Below are 19,821 nucleotides of genomic sequence, written 5' to 3' on the forward strand. Positions count from 1 at the left end.
GAAATCAAGATCAGAACATTTTAGTGTAAATAAAAAGCCATTCCATTAATACAAAGGAGGAATGAATGTTTATTGAGTTTTCACAATTTAGTCTCCTTTAACCTGCTACTGGTTTTACAGTTAGTGTTAAGAGGTCAGTGCATAAAGAAATATAAATCACAAAAGTAATTAAAAAGGGATAAGCTTGATGTGAAATGTACCATTGTTACACAATCATTGACTGATGGAGAGGTTAACAGAAAAATGCCTCTTAATGTAATGGCAAGAAACACAACGAGAAAAAAAAAAAAAAAAAAAAATAGATGATGTTTTCATCTTTTAACACCAATATAAATGCAATTGCAAACTGTAGAAAATGTTCCCAATTTCATCGTAACTTCTTTCTCGTTGCTGCAAACACTAGTGTGATTTAGTAAGACGGCACTGTAACTAGTGTTAGGTTATATTTGCATGTACTGTATATAGCTCAACTTGGGCTCTGTGTCCAAACAACTCTTACAGCTCTGAAGAAAAAAGAAAATTACAAGAAGTGACGACTAAACCTAATATCCTGGATCTTTAGGGGGCACAAAAATACTGCAGCCTTTCCAGATATTCAAAAGACAGAGGCAAATATTTCTGCATATTTTTATCCTAATGATAACATGGACAAATATCTGCCGCAGCTCTCTCCTAAAACCATTAGGTAAAATCACGCAAAAAACCACAAGTGTTACCTTTTCATTGACTGCAAAGACGACACAGAATTACGATACACAAATATTCAACTAGACTCATCAGCTATCCACACTGTCAAGGTCATGATTTGTGTACCAAAAGATTTCCCTACCGTTAGCCTTACACATAACGAAGCAGTAAAACAAAGCACAAGTCACACAATGAATTAACAATTGGGGGTCTGATGACATCACAGTTTAGCAGCTTCAACTACCTGATAAATAGCCCTAACTGTTACATGTGTGAGTGCTTTAGAGAAAGAAAATCATATTTTTACTATACTTTGCTATAGTATGTCAACCATTGTAACACCTTCAAAGCCCTTCAAAATTAGCAAAATTTGCAAAGCTCAAAGCTGCACTATATGCACCACCAATTAGCTGCTACGATACTCCTTCATATGAAAAACAAAACATTATCTCACTGTCAAAAATCATTCTATGCAGATGACACCCCATTTTCAAGCCACAGTCTGGAAAACAATCACAGAAACAAATTGTGGTCTTGTTTTCATCACAACAACTGACCTGGTTGTAAGCCACTGTGATTCAGTTAGTCGCTACCCTGCACTACATTCTTCCACTTACACAGCTCAAGGTACTGCTGAGTCAAGTTAGGCTACGGTCTATGGATTAAGTACGAATGCCCTCCGAATGTAGTGGTTCTCCGCCTTGTTCATACATCCCCATCCTCAATCCGAGCCAGCTGCCTCTCCAGCAACTCGATTCTCTGGCTCTGAGCGAGGACGACAGCCCGCAAGGCCTTCATTTCTGCCAACAACTCATTCAACAAATCGTCCTGGAAGACGGGAGGAGAGAAGGAACAAATCAGAAAACAACTTTGAGCATTAAAAACATTTGGTACGGTCAATATGTCTCATTCTGCCAACTCACCTCTTTCTTCGGCCTCTCAGTATTTCCATCTGTCTCCCGTGTGGAAACTCGTGGCTGTGGCACCTCTTCTTCTATCTCCTTGGCGGCAGAGCTAGATGTGGCTGCTGCATTGCCTGTTGAAGGCGGATTAGCCCCAGTCCCAGAGTCCTGTGAGACAAGCTTGGGTTTGCTTCTGAGGGTGTCTCTGTGCTTGGATGGAGGAGCTGAGTACCCGCCGCTCAGAGAGACCAACAGGGGTGGTGCATCCTGCCCAGCGATCCATTCATCAGCCAGGAGAGCCGGCTCCATGCCAGCTGTATCCGGGTAAAGGTCTCCCTGAAACAGATCTGACTGGAGAGGCAAGATGGAGACAGAAAAGTGTTTTAATGATACGCTTATAGATAAGACTTCCTGTGCATGCAGAAGGCTTTCAATTCCTTTTTTTTAAACTAATAAGTAATGTAAATTGATTTACATTACTTTTTTAAATGCTGTGCCTGGCTTACCTTTCGTGGTACAGTCATAGAAATGGGTTCCACTTTCCTTTCATGCAGTTTGTAGAACCTACAGAAGACCAGGAGATTAGTAATCTCGTGAAAGGCTGGCACATTCTACATTTTCTTAATGCAAAAAAACGAATGAAAAGACCCAACATCACAAACATGTCTCTAAATGCTTTATTAGTTATTGTTGTATAACTGTGCCACTCAGCCCCAAGCTCAATCGTTCCTACAGAAGATATACAGTGATAATAAGCATGTTCAGGGTAATGAAGGAACATGTCACCCTGTACAATGGTATGGCTAATTTATGTGTTTCTAATGGACAAAAATAAGAGCTCTATGGCACAGATCAATAATCTGTATGAGGCTTTGGCTACACAGGCAATACTCAGTAGGATCAATTTATTTTCTTTCCAAGTTAGTTGACAATAAGAAAAACATAGAATATATCACCATCCCTTTAAAAATCTTTCAAGTAATTAAATATCAAGGAAGGAAAACGTGACCAAACATATTTACCTGGCAATTTCACACTTGTTGACATCGACACCTCTTTTACTAAGAAAGCCGGCACCTCTCTGAGGCTCCTTGCTGCTGTATAAGCTGAGGAAGTGAACATACGGGGATTCGTCTGTCACTTCAAAATAACGGATGGTGCAGTCCCCCTGAAAGCCAGAAGACAATCTAATTAAAGGCGATTGAACCAAAAATAAAAAAGGGGAATTGATACTAATTTTAAGATTTTAGTAAATCTGTGTTTCCTGTTCTCCATACCTTTCCACACAGATAGACCATGTTCGTGTCAGGGTCATAAAAGGGTAAAAGAACCCCATTACTTGTATCCATCTCCTGTACTGCCATTGGCTCAGAGAGATCCTTCTGTAAAATAAGAAAAAGAAAAGCAAAAAATGACAGATTTAATACCACTTGTAATTGCTTGCATACGATATGTACACTTCACCCACCGCACAAAACGCTGATATTGGACAAATCTGCAAAATCTGATTATGTTCAGTGACATAGTACTACATTTTAACATTTAATACCAGCACTTCAGCATTTCTTAAGTGTCTGTACGTAACAAAAAGAGCATGGTTTAGGTTATTGAAAGAAAGTAGCTATGGGTTAGGCAGTCAAGAATCATTCAATATGAATGTAATTCATAAGACTTACCGTATCCCACAATGCCAGCTGTCTCTCACTCATACGGCTAAAGCCCGTGGTCAGAATCTTCCCATCTGAAAGGAACACAGCTCTCATTGGCCTGGTGCCATCATGGACCTTCTCTTTCACCTGGGAGAACAATAAGAGACATAACATAGCAAGAAAAGAGGATGTGTACCTGCATGATGTAGTGCAGTATAACTTCTTTTGTATGCATCTACACACATGGCAAAAAAAAAGTGAAGTAACCTTGAGGATGGTTCCCCGTCGCGGGTCGATGACACGCAGAGCCTTGTCCTTGCAGACAGTACAGACAGCACTGCCGTCCTTGTTCCAGCTGACACTGTAGATCAAGTCTGGGTGGGCATCACTCAGTTGGTACACAAGCTCCCCCGTGCCCACATTCCACACACAAATCACATTATCACAGCCTAGAGAGAGGAAGACAACATACATTTGAAGCTTGAGTTCAGAATTTTAGGAGAAGGCCAAAATAGGATTACTTTACTGTAAGGATAAGTCACTTAACTTCAAGGCCCTGAAAACCTATTTTCCCCCCCAAATCAGCTTCACTTCTGTGAGCAATCTGGTCCTACAAAAAATATTTCCCCCCCAAAGTTTGACCAATTCTGGTTATTTCAGAAGAGGGATTTCTGCATTTGTTTCTCTGGTTTGAAGGGGGCAGAGCTCAGTTAGAAAAGGGTGATGCCATGTACTTCTGAGCACCAATCAGAATTTAAGAATAGGACTATCTGAATAAAAATGACAGTTGGGGTTATTTGTCTATATTGCCAGCACGGTCATTAAAATCTGATCAAACAAATGTTTTTTTCCAACATTTCAAAACTTTGTTACCAGCTGTTGAAAGGCTTCATTTAGACCCAATTTCTGCTCTCACAAAGACACTGTGGGTTTATAACCAGTTTAAAACCCTCACACTCAACTAGAGTCTTTAAAGAGAAGCTCTGGATTTACTTACTCGCAGTTGGGGTTATATCCCTATGTTGCCAGCGCGGTCATTAAAATCTGATCAAGCCACACCCACACAGTGGTTCACCCACACAGTGGAGGTGGTTTTTCATGCATTTCAAACTTGGCTGTTACAGATAATGACTTGAGATTTGAAACCAAGTTTATAGAGGCTTTAACCGCTCAACTATCCTCATCTAACTGCGCTTCCTTGGGTCCTGAGCAATACACCTGCCATGACATAGTTGCATCCATGTCATTTGCTGACAGCTAGCTATCTGGGATTAGGCTATTTCCGGGAACAAGAGCGCTCATTCTGAAACTTACATTGCGGTTTGAGGTTGCTTCAACATCTCCGGTCTCTCTTCTTTATCTGGTCTTGAATGTACTGTAGCTAGCGACGGAGATCGAGTTGTACCTAGCATGCCGTCTGGCAGTGTTAACGGTTAATAATGGACCCCTCTCAATACACTATACAGTTTGTGTACATAATGCACTACTAAATAAAAATGTCCACAGAAATACACCCACCAAGTGTGAAGTCGAAGGACAGACCTACAGATAGTAGTCCATATCCACGATGTTCCACTTCCGGGATTGCTCTCGTTCTAACGGAAATTTGGCCGGATGTCACTCTTTTCGGATGTCCGATTTCAGATGTCCCATTACCTTCCGCTTTCGTTGTGTTGGCATTCTAAACTGTCAATTTATGAGGACTATGGTTAACTGCTCCTCAGATCTCTGCAAGGTAAATCCAGACAGCTAGCTAGACTATCTGTCCAATCTGAGTTTTCTGTTGCATGACTAAAAACTTTTGAACGTGCACGGTCCACCTAAACAAGTTCCTTCCCGAGGCTATTTTGCAGCAGCACCGTGTCTCCGCTCAGCACGTAGCACCGCCCAAGACGAGTGCGACTGGTTTAAAGAAATGCCAATAAACCAAAGCACATTTTTCTCCCATCCCGGAATGCTGTGTGGACTAGCCAGACCCTCCTCCCCAGTGCCGTGGAGGAAGGTCTGGCAGTGTGAGACTATACAGACAGAGACTCCTTCCATTTTAGTTAGACTGAACCTGCTCAGCCTGACGCCACCGCTAACTCCATTATTTGCCTAATTTTAAATACACATCTTTATAGTTCAACAATCTGTCTCTGTGGCTACTTGAGATATAGGGAATAAACAAAAGCGTGTTTTAACAGAAGACAGCAGGTCACAATGTCGTGTGAGATAAACGTCTTGTACATCAAAGTCCACTTTCTCTGCTTGTGAATGTACTTGTGTGCTTTTTGGGATCCACATGATTTATTTAAAAAATTAAACATCTAGAAACGTTGCAACCAAGTGTAATCATTGTTCAGGTTTATCACGTTCTCCTTTAACATAAGCTAAGTATTGTTGGCAGCCATGTTTGTCATAGTTAGTCAGTATTTGTTAAAAACGAATCATTTCATATATAAAAAACTCATTCTACTGTACGTAAAACATAGAAACCACATTGGTCTTGTTGTGTCCGTCCTGACAGCTCCCTACAGGGCACAGGTCAAACAGCAGTGTCTAAAGTCATATTTCAGCAGTCACACACAATCCAAGCAGTTCTTTTGCAATCGATTATGTGGCACCGGAATGTGATAAATGACTTTACCTGCAGTCAAGAGGATATTGAAGGCAGTTGGGTGCCAAGCCAGGATTCCCACTCTTTTACTGTGTCCCTCGAGGGTCACAATGGCCTCAGTCATTGGGCTCGTCAGGCCCCCATCTGGGATCTGCCACACCTTCAAACCACCAGACATTTATTTGTGATATGTGATCCATTCAGGTGCAAAAGAGCTACTCATGTTTTATGTGATGCATTGCCATGGATATAGAATAACTGACATGGTTTTTGACCACAGAAAATTAAAGTATCTTTAGGCAGAGCAGGGAGAAAGGTTCTGTTGAAAGCCTTCATTTAGACCTTATTTCTGCTCTCATGAAGACACTGTGGGTTTGAAACCAGTTTAAAACCATCACACTCCACTAAATAGATGTTTTTGAACAGAAGCTCTGGAATAGTTCAACATTTTGAGAAGTACTCTTATACGCTTTCTAACGAGAGTTAGATGAGAAGATTGATACCAGTCATCTCTGGCTGTTCAATATGAAGCTACAGCTACGAGATGGTTAGCTTAGCATAAAGACTGGTAGCAGGGAGAAAGCCTGCCTGACTAATCCAGCACATAAGCCCTCGTAAAACCACAAACTGTTATTTTTACGCTTCAGTTTTTGTACAAAATAAACAAGATGACGTGTGAATTAGTGTGTTTTACAGGAACGGAGCCAGGCTGGCTGTTTACCCTTGCTTCCAGGGTTTGGTCCAAGCTAAGCTAACCTTCTCATAGCTGTAGCTTCATATTTCCTGCACAGACATGAGAGTGGTTTCTTCTCATATAAATGTGCACTTTCCAAAAATGTCAAAACTATTCCTTTAAGGTTCCCAGGATTAAGCACTTAGCCTTATTATTGTCAGAATAAAAATTGGCTTTGAAACAGCATTTACATAATCGGACACTAATACCTTAGCAGCTCTTTAATTGCAACAACATTATGTTACTTACTTTAACTGAAAAACTCTAGAAATTGACTGCAGGTGTTGGAGACCTAGTTTCCATAAATGGGGTCAGGGTGACCCGTGTCAAAGAGATAACCTACCTTTACTGTGAAGTCCTCTGAGGCACTTGCAATGATGTTGTCGTCATGAGGAGACCACTGGATGTCCAGCACCGGTGCTGCATGGCCGCACACTGTCGGACAGGACTGATCGATTCTGCCACTCTGTGGGAGAAAACAAAAAGGTTAAGATCATGACAGTGTGACAGCTGGCTAGAGAAACTTTAACATATTACAGGAGTATAACCTTTGTCCACTATTTGTCTTGGAACTGTAAAAGTGCTGCATATGCATTAGCACACATGGAGCGAGGCTTCAAAGCCTTGCTGACATAGGTATTTGCTTTTAGTAGCAGAGTGCAAGATAGGAAACAGGATAGATGCTTTTCAAAAAATATTGATCCACTGTTTAATTGATGCTGAATGTAATGTAACGTTGAACCTTGCTAAGCGGAACAACGAGGAAGGCCCCTCCTCCGCCGGCTTCGATGATAACAGCAACGAATTTGGGGTTGACCGCACAGAGGGAAGTGTCCCACGTCACACGGGACACCCTGACATCGTCGATGCAGTGCTCAGCTTTCCACGCCTGGGCGAAGACGTGGCGGAATTTGCTCTGTCTGACCACACCTCGCCGGAAAGACATGTCTGTCGAGACAAGACCTGAGTTACGTATGTGGCATCTGAAAAAGTTGAGAAAACAAGAAAGCAAAGTGGTACTTTTTAGCAAATAATCAACTATTTTGATATTCAATTAATAGTTTAAGTCAATTATTCATCAAGCAAAAATGCTTGAAAGACATTCTCTGGTTCCAGCTTCTCAAATGTGTAATGTTTAATACTATTGTAAATAAAATATTTTGCAGTTAAATCTATAGACTATATATTCTTTAAACTGTGCCAGAGTAAAACACATGAGCTGTAGATGACTTTGTAATACATTTGTTTGATAGTTCAGTATTTGAAGGCCATTCAATTTACAATTACAGGCGGTAGGGGTGTGCAATTAATCAAATTTTAATCGAGATTATGATTTTGGCTCCCAACGATCACTAAAACAATGTAATCAAGAAAAATAATTATCTTGCACATTATGTTTTGTAAGTAAACTCCTATTTCGTCTTGAGTTCTGAAGGGGAATTCAAAAAGTATAAACGGGAAAAGTGAAAAAGGGAAATTTCGTTGCGCAAGGTGGTTTCACTGTTTTTTTAAGTTCAATAAATGCAACAGCTTTCCAAAAGTCGATGAGTTATCGGGATTTCTATTTTGACCAAAGTAATCGCAATTATGATTTTTTTCAATAATTGAACAGCCCTAACAGACACTGCTGCTGGTTTCTTCAAAATGCCACCTTATTGGTAGGGAACATTGTATTTTCTAAATCTGTTTCACTGAGAACCACACAATACTTTTTTAAACATTGATGACGCGCAAAAGCTTAGTTGACTATTCACATCATTTTTTTTTTTTTTTTTACAGACAAATGTGTTATTTAAAAGTATATAGCAGTAATATTAAAATTGATGTTTTTCTTTAATTTGTGCATACATGTAACTGGATGACGTCGTGCTGTACTTTTGGTGTTCGATAAATAGCTGTTAAAACTGATATCTGCTTAAAATTATTTAATTAAGAATTCCTGCTGTCAATACCTTTGATGAAGTTTGCAAGTCTGTCACTTCTTTACTTATTTATGTATTTTGTTTAAAATATTACTTTCATAGTTACCTTAGTATTATGTCATATGTACAGTTTTATGTTTACCAACTGTGATGACTGAATACTTGTAAATTGAATAAAAAAAATAAAAAATAAAGATTTGACATGGAAATTAAAACTAACACATGCTAACTGAGGATTTAGTCATTTCCATTCCTAAAAAAATGGAAGACAGAAAATAGTTATTATACAGTTTATTCAGCAAATCCCCAACATATTTAAGTTGCCAGTGTGAGTGAAAAAGTGATGTCAAAACAGCATGCAAATTAATACTGCGGGTCTGTCCTGAAAAGTACAGTCAGGCTTCAGTGGACAAAAGGGCATGATCCGCCTGAAAGCAAAACATACTGTGGCAGTGAGGGAAAGGGGGTTGGGAAGTCAGAGCTGCTGAGGCAGGGGAGCCAGTAACTCTATATGGCATCTACCTAATGTTTCACAGTTGTCAAAGCAAAATTGTATTTTAGCAGGTCTAGGCTGTCTGTCGTCTCCATCTTTTCCCAGTAGCTTGTGAGGCTAAAACTGCTCCACGTCCATGCAGCTTTGTATATATATATAGTAAAGTCCACTGTAACACTAACATAGGTATTTAGATCTGTGTTACGAAATAGTGTCACCCTATTGTATAACGGTGGTTTTAATTCACTGCTATTGTTTCCAAATCCACACAGCACTTTTTGCACCATTTATGTTGGGGTTTCTATTGTTGTCTGCACACAATGCGAGGAATAGTGGTTGGCTTTTGCAAAGAGTATAGGCATGAGCAACAAAGGACGTTCAGTAATGCGTAGACCAGAATGAGACATTTCAATTAATAGGCAAGGTTATCATTTTCGAGAACAATAGCATACCTGGCTTTCGGCCTCTCCTAATTGGAAAAAGGATCACCAAAGACTCGGGCGTGACAGGAGGAGGCCAATAAAATAATCCGCCGCCAGCAACAGTAACTTAATCCTCTCCTGTGTCCAGGCAGGCGTTCACATCGATTGCGCAGACCTATAACAAAATACGTCCATTAGAAATAAATACCCATTCGTATTATTACCAAATTTTCTCATGTTGGTTTGTCAATTGGTACGCATGACTGATGTAGTAAAAGCCTAACCTGATAGCGCATGTCCCGTGCTGTTATAGCTAGGCTACATTAAATAGTGCACAGCGACACTGAATGGAGCCAAGCTGATGGTGAAGGTGTGGGAAGAAATGCAGACGGTGTCCGCCTCGTCTCTCTTTACAAATGACTGATTGGAAGAGATGGATTCAGCATTATCCCAGACACTTCCGCTCATGGCGGGATGTATCAAAGACACGCAGGAGTCAAGCGGAGTTAAGAGGGAGATCATTCGTCTACATCCAGATTCCTGTCTGCCAGACCGGATGTGCGCGCACCTCTTTATATACAGTACGCACATGCGAGGATGAAAGAATTAGCTGGTTTAATGTACAAACCCTCAGTAATTTAAGTATCCGGTTTCACCATACATACATGCGTGAAACAAAAGCGCATTTCCCCCCAATTTGTATACCAAAAGAACAATTTATTACAGATTGTTAGGCATGCACCATGCGGTGTTTGGTGCAATTGTTAAGGTTATGATAAAACGTATACCCCCACTGGACGCGTTAAATGTTTTTTGGAAAGATCATTCCTAGATATTTACTTAGTCTAAAATATGTTGTCCAAAAACCTAATTTGTAAGAAAAATGTAAGAAAGAATCAGGTAATATTGGGCTCAGAACAATGCATCGTAATCACATCGCATCACGTCACATAAATACATTAATACAGATTCCCAATTTTTAATATGTAAAATTTGTATTAGTACATTTTCATTAGTCTTAAGGTCAATTTTATTGTGGTAAATAAGACTTTCACACTGCTGAATGTGATGAACTCATAGAAATTTCTATTGGATTAAAATTGATTCATTTTATTTCTATGATTAAACGTGTGTTCACACACATAAAAAACACACCGGCTGACCCGGGGATCGAATCGCCATTCATGTGATTACAGGACGAAATGCTCTCTCTTCTGAGCATAGACAGTGCTCCTGAGTCACAGCCGGCCAATGTGCATGGCCCTTCAGCGTCACCTAGTGTTTAATATGTCAAAATGCATGTCATGTTGTTCATTATTTGTTTCAAAACGAAATAGTTTTGTGAAGTCAGTGGAGGGGGAGTGGGTGAAGCGAATGCATGGATGTATTATAGTAATATTAGTAATTGACAATATAGCTAGGCGATCTACTAGTACTTCATATATGGTGGCCCAACAGCATTCAACAGGTGGCTCCGTGGCGCAATGGATAGCGCATTGGACTTCTAGGTTTCATTCGAAGTGATTCAAAGGTTGTGGGTTCGAGTCCCACCGGAGTCGCATTTTTCTGTTATCGAAAACATGTTCAACATTTAGCTAGTGCAGACATCCTCCTTTTCGTTTTTAAGTAGAGACCAAACCATGAAAACCTAACAGTTTAAAGTTTTTCGTTAGTCTCATAGCCTGCAACTGACATCAGCATAGTGTACTATCATTAACATTCGCTACTATCTGTAACGTTAGTTAAAGCATTTTCAATAGGTTTAATGTACTTTTGTTCATGTTGCTAGCTATTTAGTATACAAGACTGAACTCAACTGAATGTGTCAAGTTAGCGAGATACAATCAAGTTGATTTTGGATTGTATCCTTCAAAATAAAACACATTCTTAGAATAAAAATAAGAGTGCACTACAGTAACAGTTACCTGTCAGTTAATTTACTGATAATAGACTATTAACAGAACACGAACATTGATGGATTTATGAATATATATATATATATTTGTATATATATATTGTATATATTACGTTAACTATAGAGTACAGAATGTATATTTCGATGGCAAATACTGACACAATGTACTATTACTTTGAAAAAAAGACGGTTTCGTCCGGCCATACGTCGAAAACACAATGCCTAGCTGTGTGTTTCTAGACGAGACCATCTCTATGTTGCACCGGGTGTAACCAACAAGCTAACGTTAGGCTAGTTAGATGTAGCTAGCTAGCTAGCTTTAGATTCTTGTCGGTGTACGCAGCTGTCGAATGAACATTTAAAACACGAGTATTAAGTGATACTGATGAAACTCGTTGGCGTCACTTTATTTTACAATCACACTGCTTCTGTTGTCTTCGGTTACGCTGTTTTCATCATTAGCTGCCCGTGTTGGTCAGTTAGCTAGTTAGCCTCTTCAGCTAGCAAGGTACAGTAGTGTATGGGTGTCAAAGTTAGCAGTGACTTCACTGGGTGTCTGGTTGCCTGATCTCACATTTCGGACACGTCAAGGTAAACATTTAGCCATCGGCGAGTTTGAAAGCATGCTGTTTAGCGCAACGTTACGTTGTCTTGCTTGTACCATAACGTTATTGTAAATATGCCAATGTCAGCTGGTAAACTTCGCGCAAACATGTGAAATTTGTGTTTTTCTTTACTTTAGCTCCTGTTCTAGCAATGGGCTGTTATTACCGTGACTCCCAGTAGCCTAACTGTAGCTAACGTCGGTTAGCTTCTGGTGTCAAGCTCATCAATTTGTTAGGAGTTTGATACATTTTATGTTATTTTCTAGGTTTCTTTGTTGCAAGTATTGTACAACTGTCACATTTCCCTGATCGAGTCATTACAATCACATTTTTTTAAATCCTGGTATTCGTGTCAATTGATACTATTTAGTTTATGAGTAATTAATAAGCATATTTACTTAATTTATATAGCGCCTTTTAACAGAGTTTACAAAGTACTGTTACAGACAAAGCAAGGCAAAAGCAGCATATCCAGAGGTCAATATAACAACAGAGAGCTAAACAGTCTTAACCCCCCCACCCTCAGTCACTACACGTTACATTGACACGTTACATTAGCACACATGCTGGACTATTACCCCTGATCATTGCACATATTATACATTCTGTGAACCTTTGCACATCCCCTGATCAAAGTTTTTGCACACCCAGCACTAAACTGTACAGCCTTCCTTCTTTCCATTTATAAAACAGTTATATTGTACATATTTGTTATTTTCTTATAGTAAACTTTTACATACTTTTTATTCTAAGATATATATTCTTTATTTATACTTTAAACTTTTTATTGATCCCCAGTTGGGAAATTATTATCATTATTATTATTATTAATTATGTTCTTGACTGTAGCAGTACTTCTGTTTTGTTGTTAAACCCTTTTTATAAACAAGAAGGCAAAACGGTAGAGAGAAGAAATAAAAAAAAACAGAAAAAAAAGTATGACAAATACAAAACGATAAAATCAATAATTAAAGAGAAAAAGTAAAATATAAAGACAACATCAGATGAAAGCAAGTCTATAAATATGGTTTTAAGAAGTGATTTAAAAGAGTTCACTGATTCTATGAGCCTTATCTCCCCTGGGTCGTCCCAAAGTCGAAGGGCCCTCGTGGCAAATGAATAATGGCAAATTAAGAAGACAGAATCACACTAAGGCGTTTTAATCACAAGTCAGTCCCTCTTTTATGCACTTCTAATCCCATCTTAAACACTGTTGTTAGTACAATGTGTCAGCAGTGAATCTGTATTGATTCTATGGTTAATCTTTGACCTGTCACACCACACTGAACGATCAATATTAGCCACCAGTAATGAATCATAGTAGTGTAGTATAAAACGTTGGGTTTATGAGTATAAGGTTGTGACTGACAAATATTTTCATTATTAATGATTCTGCTGATTATTCTCCCATTTAATAATTTCAGCCTCAAAATGTCAGGAAATAGGAGAAAATGCCTTGCCTTGTTTGTCCCAAAGTCCAAAATTCCAAAATATAAATTTTCATATCACCAAGAAAACCAGCAAATATGCTCTTTTGAGAAGCTCAGAGAAGTGTATTTGTGGAAATTGTTGCAGTGTTTCCTTAAAAAGGTCCAGTGTGTAACGTGTTTAGTTGTTCATTCTCAAAATCTGTGTTGCCCGTTCACAAACTTGTCATTTTTCATGAATATTTACCACCACCATCAATTCCAAGTATTCCTTTTGGCTTGAAATTTTACATTTGCATTCGCATCAACTGGGGTAGACCATGGATGTATTAAGAGACGCTCCATATTCATGCGCCATCTTGAAAAACGTTAGCCGGTAAGGGACACACAGGACATACTGCTCCGCCTTTCGCGTTTTCGCTGTCACACATGATAAACTCACAGGTGATGCTAATGCTGCTAATGGGTATCGCAGCTTCCCGGCACCGGCAACTTTGAAGATGGAAACATGGAGGACCACACATATTCAAAATCCAAATTTCAGGAACGTGAGTCGTCTTCTTCGCCCAGAAAAAGAAAAAGGATATTGAAAAGAGCAAGAGACCGGCTTTTTGAAGCGTGAAGGCTACCGTAGCTGTAATACGTACTTTGAACTGCGTGGCGCGAGAGAGTTGATTGCGATATATGATCTCAACGCTAGATGGGAGAAATTCCCACACATTGGACCTTTTAAGAGTGAGTTAAACGATGAATCGGTTAACAAAATAATTGCTGGTTAATGTTGTGGCGACCTACTAATTGTTTAATCAGTTCAGCTCTACATGAGAGCACACGCCTTGTGATGTAAATTCTAAGATTTTGAACTTTCATTTTTCTTTTTAAGGTTCTTCAAATCTGTCCCTTGATTTTGGGGGCTGTGATGTCGGAGCCCAAGACCCCCACTCCCGCTCCTGCTGGCGACACATACAAAGGATGGGTGTTCAAGTGGACAAATTACATCAAGGGTTATCAGCGGAGGTGGTTTGTCTTGAGCAATGGGCTGTTGTCATACTACAGGTAAGCGTTCCTGTAAAATAGATAAAAAGAAGGAAGAATATAGCCTTTATCACGTCACCAGAGGAATCCCTTAGCCTTGATCTGCCGTAACTACTGTTACTGTTTAATGTCATCCGGCTAGCTGTCGATTAAGCAGGGAACAGTCAACCTCACCTTATCAATATTTCTTTCCTATTTTAGTTGAATTTCCTTCACAGATTAAAGCCTAGTTCTAGAATTGTAATCACGGAACATAAACTATGCACATGTTGTTTTTTTTCTGTTCAGTTAAATGTTTTCCAAAATGTCAAATCCAGCACCTGTGATTATTAGGACCCAGGCAGAAATGGGCCACACATGTCGAGGCACAATCAACTTGGCCACAGCAACTATCACTGTGGATGACGCCTGCAACTTTGTCATCTCCAATGGCGGGGCACAGACGTACCACCTGAAGGCCAGCTGTGAAGTGGAACGGCAGCGCTGGATAACTGCCCTAGAACTGGCTAAAGCTAAAGCCGCCTGCATGCAGGCAGAGTCAGGTAAAACATACAAACACACGGCCAGATAAAAAAAAACAAAAAAAAATCTGTTTTCAGTTTTCTTGCCCTTTAAACGTAAAGGAGAACTCCGGCCAATTTTTACGGTAATCTTGATAACTACAAATATTCGAGACCTGTCAATAGAAAAAAAAAAACAAGCCGAATCGGTGCTAGCAACGCGGAGCTGCTGCAGCTAATGCCCAGAGCTCCCAGTTAGCTAAAACAGCAATTATGGGGGCATAAGATAAAGAGTGCCTTTGTGCCTCTTAATAGACATAAAATGCAATTCAAATGTCTGTGCAACATGAACAGGGCCCTTACATGACAACAAGATGTGTTTTCAACTCAGACATTGTTTAAATTCACTTACCCTGTTAGCTCTTAGCTGCCATCTGGGATGAGTGAGTGTGTTCAGCCAGGCTTCAGTAATAATCATCATGCAGCAGTTCCTTGTGTTTATTTGTAGCATATATATCCATTTTGTGTGCGATCCATCTGGTGTTGGTGAGCAGGAGGCTATGCAGTGGCGATCGGTGTGGTAGTTTCCTTAGCCGGGCTAGCAGGCCCGGCCAGTGTCCTTGCTTCTGCTTCCTCCCCGCCCTCCTCGCCTGCTGCGGCCGACAACAATCCAACAAGCGCCCGCTGGTCTGGTGCATGTCCTCCAGAAAGCCTTTCATGCCTTCGCGGCGATAAACTGTAGTTTATTTCCCCCTCAAAAATAGTTAATTGAGCACTGTAGTGGTTACGACCATATTAGTGACTATGTAACTACATGGGAACGGACCAGATTATGTTTGTGCCTTGTAAAGTAAACTAGTGTTACAGACGGCTAGCTGTAGCCCCACGCTGTCCCATGGGAATTCATTTGTAGCAGGAAAAGGTAAACAGTAGTGTGCAGATCGGAGCGTAGTGTGTGAAGAGTGAAGAGCGGAGGTGTTTACAAGGGAAGAAGCTTGGAGTAACGGAACTATGGAGAATATAGCAGATATACAACACATGGAAGAGCCTTTTGAGTTTGATGATCATCCTTATTTATTCGAACCCGAGTATACAGACGAAGAACTAGCCTCACAAGAGTTGGAAAAGTCGGCTCGTTTTTTTTTCTTTCTATCGACAGGTCTTGAATATTTATAGTTATCAAGATTACCGTAAAAATTGGCCGGAGTTCACCTTTAAGAGAGTGCAATGGGAGTGGCAGACATGGTATGGTTTTGTGAAAGTTTTATTTTAATTTTTTTAAAGCTGTTGTTTTTTGCTTTCCTGTTGCTTTGATTATTAACAGATGACTCGGGGGATGACTTTTCCCCATCATCCCCACCGGTGGCACCCGGACAAGGTGGCAGGTCACAGAATTCAGAAGTTCAGTCTGCTCTCAGAACGCTAGGCAGCAAGGTGGAGGATCTGAGCACATGCAATGACCTAATTTCAAAGCATGGCTCTGCCCTCCAGAGGTCAGGCTTTAACAATCTATTGCACTGTTTTTGCTTTGCTTTTTGCTTACGCAGTCCAAAGTTTCTCATGTCTCTTCAATCTTAACTAAGAAATGAAGAATCCAAAACACATACGACTAAAACATGCACATACTCATGTTTCTCATGACAACTCTATTTCAAAATCTTTCGTGACGTAATGTCCTTATGTCCAGAATATCATATCACTGTTGCATGTTACTTTTGCTTTGACATTTACAGGCTGAGTTTAAGTGTAGTGTTGCACTATTTGCAAAAAACTAGGTAGATAAAAAGTACTGCAGTTGACAGACAAAACAGCATGAGTTATAATAATAATAAACTCATTATTATAAAGGCTCATGGCCTTTTATTGTCCCAACTGTTTATTCATGTTGTATATTTTGATCATTATTTCCAGGTCTTTATCAGAACTGGACAGTTTGCGTCTGACTGGAGAGGCTGGGGATAAGTTCCGTCAGGTGACGGAGAGGGCCACACTGTTCCGCATCACCTCTAATGCCATGATTAATGTAGGTGTCGCCTCCTCTCAGTATATCTATTTCTGCTTTGTTGTTCATGTATAATGTGTAAATGTGAGTGAGTCTTGTAAATCTGTACTCCATGCAGTCTGTACTGTGTGCAGGCCAAATTAACTGGTCAAAATGGCTCATTTTGATTGGCTCTTGAGTTTCAATAGTTCTAGTTTGACCCTGCTTGATGTTGTGCCCCTCAGGCGTGCCGAGACTTCCTCGCGCTGGCTCAGGCTCACAGCAAGCGATGGCAGAAGGCCCTTCAAGCAGAGCGGGACCAGCGGGTAAGGTTGGAGGAGACTTTAGAGCAGCTGGCCAAGCAGCACAACAACCTGGAGCGAGCGTTCAGAGGGGCTGCACAGGCTAATGCTACTGCAGACAATAAAAGTAAGATGTGACTCTGACCACTTCCCATGTTAGGATATGGTCAGTTGTTTCTCAACTTATTCTTCTGTCCACTTACCCCTCCTTTTCTTCCCTTGCACTCTGGAAACTTCCAGGGCTTCTATAGTAGTTTGCCTGACAATTGTCAGCAAGAGGGCTGTGTTTCCAAGATATTCATGTTTAAGAGAAAATGCTTGTCATGAAAAGGTTTACAAGTTTAAAAGGGTAAATTATAACTCTGAATCGGTTTTCAGTCTCTATATTACACCGACTGAACTGTTTTTTTGTTAAGGTTCTGCTGGGCCAGGAAAAGGTGAGGCCAGCGACGAGGACGACGACAATGAGTTCTTTGATGCCATGGAAGAGGCTCCTGAGTTTATCACTGTACCTGCAGATCCCCATTTCCACAAGTCAGTGCACACTCATTTACCCCACATACCCATTTACTGCTCGTGCAGCAACATTCAACAATATAAATGAAATCTTTTAACATTGTGAATTTCCTCCATCTGTCATTATCTCTTTTGAAATGTATTTATTTAATCCAGTTCCTTGTTCCGGGTGATGTTTACTGACACTGACCTCATTTCTGAAATCACTGATTGATTGTGTTGGTTAGTGTTAGTTGAATCATTTCCTTGTATGTTTATCTGGCAGTTTGTTTAACCAGAAACCTTCCAAATACTGACAGTGCCTCTTTGTTTTATTTTTCAAACCTCTTTACAGAAGGTCAAGCAGTAATATCAGCGGTTTCAACAGTGAAATGTGTCCTGATGATCAATCGGTATGTTTCATTCTGTTCAAAGACTGGTTCACTGTTTTTCAGCTAAAACCCTTATTAATATGTTGTTTACCATCATTTATTATCCTAGATAAAAAATGCACAGTATTATGGGAAAGCTGCAGCAGGGTGGCAGATATTTTAATAGTAATGGTATGATTGTGCTACAGTCATAATAAATTAGATCAGAAACACGTTTCATGAAACAGTAAACCTGTTTTGAAAGCTTTCATATTTCCAGAAGCTGTTATGCTCTTTATTGACATAATTATCTTCCTTTTAGCTTAATGAGGAGCCTCTCGTGATGAACCAGGAATCTCCCTCTCAGGAGTTGATACCCCTGAAGAAGAGGCGGACACACATTCCAGACAAGCCAAACTACTCTCTCAACCTGTGGAGTATAATGAAGAACTGTATTGGCAAAGAGCTGTCCAAGATTCCCATGCCTGTGAGTAACCTCACAAGAATTGTGTTAGCATGGCCAGTAAAAGCAAAGAACAGCGTAACGAGGAAACTTTAGTATATCAAAGACTCCTGGCACCAGTATGACATGGGTTCAACCCAAAAACAGTTTGTCATGTCTACAAAACTGGCTCAATAACATTCTGTAAGAGTCATTTGTGGTTAAAAAAAACTCTATTGACATTTTAATAGTTGAGGAGTTCCAACATGTTTGTTTTGAGAAACCATTCATAGACGTAGAGTGGAGGCATAGAGTTAGGGATAGGCTGTGGATATATATCTCTGATCTTAATTTAGGTTTCTTTATTTGCCTGTTTTGTTTCCATAGCATTCTGCTCTATTGTGCATATGCTCCTACATCAGCCCATTTCACTCAACACAGCAGAAATACGATCACCTGTAATTGTTTGGTTTGGCTTTATTCTGTCATAAAAACAAACCAAACATAACACACTTGTCTGAAAATTCATAAAAATGGTTAACCCAAAAAAAGATCCGTCATCTGTAGCTGCTGTAATCCTGCAAAAACGCCCAGCAATTGCTGCCTCGCAGTCTACTTGGAAAGAACCAATGAAATGCCTCCTTACGCTGCGCGTACTCTACCCCAACCGTGTACGAGCCTGAGCTCAATGCGCGTCGTCACCGCAGCTTCGTTACCAGGAGTCATGTTGGTCTTAAACATTTGGTATGATAATATTGGGTGTTTGCTTACTGGTGCATGAGGCATGAAGTAAAATTGCGGTCCTTTCTCCGCTCTGCTTTGAAGCAGCGACGCAGCGATGCTCATACACGTCTGTGTGTGGGTCGCAGCCCCGATGATTGCTACTTTCAAATCTTGCCAGCTTTTCAACATTACCAACCCTGCCTTTTAATAGAACATATTATCATAATGGTCCTGGCCTGCCCCAAATCATGACAAGGATGCTGTGTGCATCTACTACATTACACAAGACATAATGACATGCTGATATATATAATATACAAAATACAATATACTCATTATAAAAAACAGTACTTTCTTACTCATTATCTTTATTGGTGACAAAAAAGGATCCTTGTCAAGATACTTGGTTTACGTTATATGTACTTTTTTTTTTTTAAATTACTATTGGCATCAAACATCCAGTATTGGTAGGGCTATAATATATAATGTATTATATAATATAAGTGCATGCCCTATATTTAAATGTGTTATTTAATTGTGATTTTGTACAATCTGTAGGCTAAGCTTAGAAACACCATGATAATAGAAATTTACATTTCGAAATAAATGTTATGGGCA

The 19,821-nt window shown here is 39.9% G+C and overlaps 2 protein-coding genes and 1 non-coding gene across 3 annotated transcripts in view; 2 read left to right on the top strand and 1 right to left on the bottom strand.

The window, feature by feature from the left end:
- Positions 1-49: 49 nt before the first annotated feature.
- Positions 50-9,939, bottom strand: coro1b (coronin, actin binding protein, 1B). The gene is made up of 12 exons (XM_078276560.1): positions 9,692-9,939; positions 9,438-9,582; positions 7,313-7,518; positions 6,914-7,036; positions 5,868-5,997; positions 3,506-3,687; positions 3,266-3,385; positions 2,867-2,971; positions 2,612-2,757; positions 2,096-2,153; positions 1,611-1,940; positions 50-1,515 (listed from the first exon to the last, which is right to left on the bottom strand). Exons 3-12 carry the CDS (start codon positions 7,514-7,516, stop codon positions 1,393-1,395), a joined length of 1,521 nt encoding a protein of 506 aa, XP_078132686.1. The 5' UTR covers positions 7,517-7,518; positions 9,438-9,582; positions 9,692-9,939; the 3' UTR covers positions 50-1,392.
- A 938-nt stretch (positions 9,940-10,877) lies between these two features.
- Positions 10,878-10,966, top strand: trnar-ucu (transfer RNA arginine (anticodon UCU)). Its single transcript is given in 2 exon segments — positions 10,878-10,914; positions 10,931-10,966. It is a non-coding gene; the product is annotated as a tRNA-Arg (tRNA).
- A 592-nt stretch (positions 10,967-11,558) lies between these two features.
- LOC144534567 (oxysterol-binding protein 1-like) overlaps positions 11,559-19,821 on the top strand; it is a 15,769-nt gene continuing 7,506 nt past the window's right edge. Inside the window, exons 1-9 of the mRNA XM_078276559.1 lie at positions 11,559-11,913; positions 14,238-14,410; positions 14,723-14,931; positions 16,214-16,382; positions 16,801-16,912; positions 17,116-17,299; positions 17,589-17,706; positions 18,023-18,080; positions 18,361-18,525. Coding sequence (XP_078132685.1) covers positions 14,274-14,410; positions 14,723-14,931; positions 16,214-16,382; positions 16,801-16,912; positions 17,116-17,299; positions 17,589-17,706; positions 18,023-18,080; positions 18,361-18,525 — 1,152 coding nt within the window. The 5' untranslated portion in view covers positions 11,559-11,913; positions 14,238-14,273. The remainder of the gene's footprint in view (positions 11,914-14,237; positions 14,411-14,722; positions 14,932-16,213; positions 16,383-16,800; positions 16,913-17,115; positions 17,300-17,588; positions 17,707-18,022; positions 18,081-18,360; positions 18,526-19,821) is intronic.

The sequence above is a fragment of the Sander vitreus genome, chromosome 19 (genome assembly GCF_031162955.1).
Source record: "Sander vitreus isolate 19-12246 chromosome 19, sanVit1, whole genome shotgun sequence".
In the NCBI taxonomy this organism is placed as follows: domain Eukaryota; kingdom Metazoa; phylum Chordata; class Actinopteri; order Perciformes; family Percidae; genus Sander; species Sander vitreus.

Coding starts and splice junctions, on each gene's coding strand:
- coro1b (XM_078276560.1), bottom strand. CDS start 7,516: ATGTCTTTCCGGCGAGGTGTGGTCAGACAGAGCAAATTCCGCCACGTC. Junction 3,386..3,505: donor GACGGGGAACCATCCTCAAG/GTTACTTCACTT, acceptor TTGTTCTCCCAG/GTGAAAGAGAAGGTCCATGA. Junction 1,516..1,610: donor CTGAGAGGCCGAAGAAAGAG/GTGAGTTGGCAG, acceptor CCCGTCTTCCAG/GACGATTTGTTGAATGAGTT.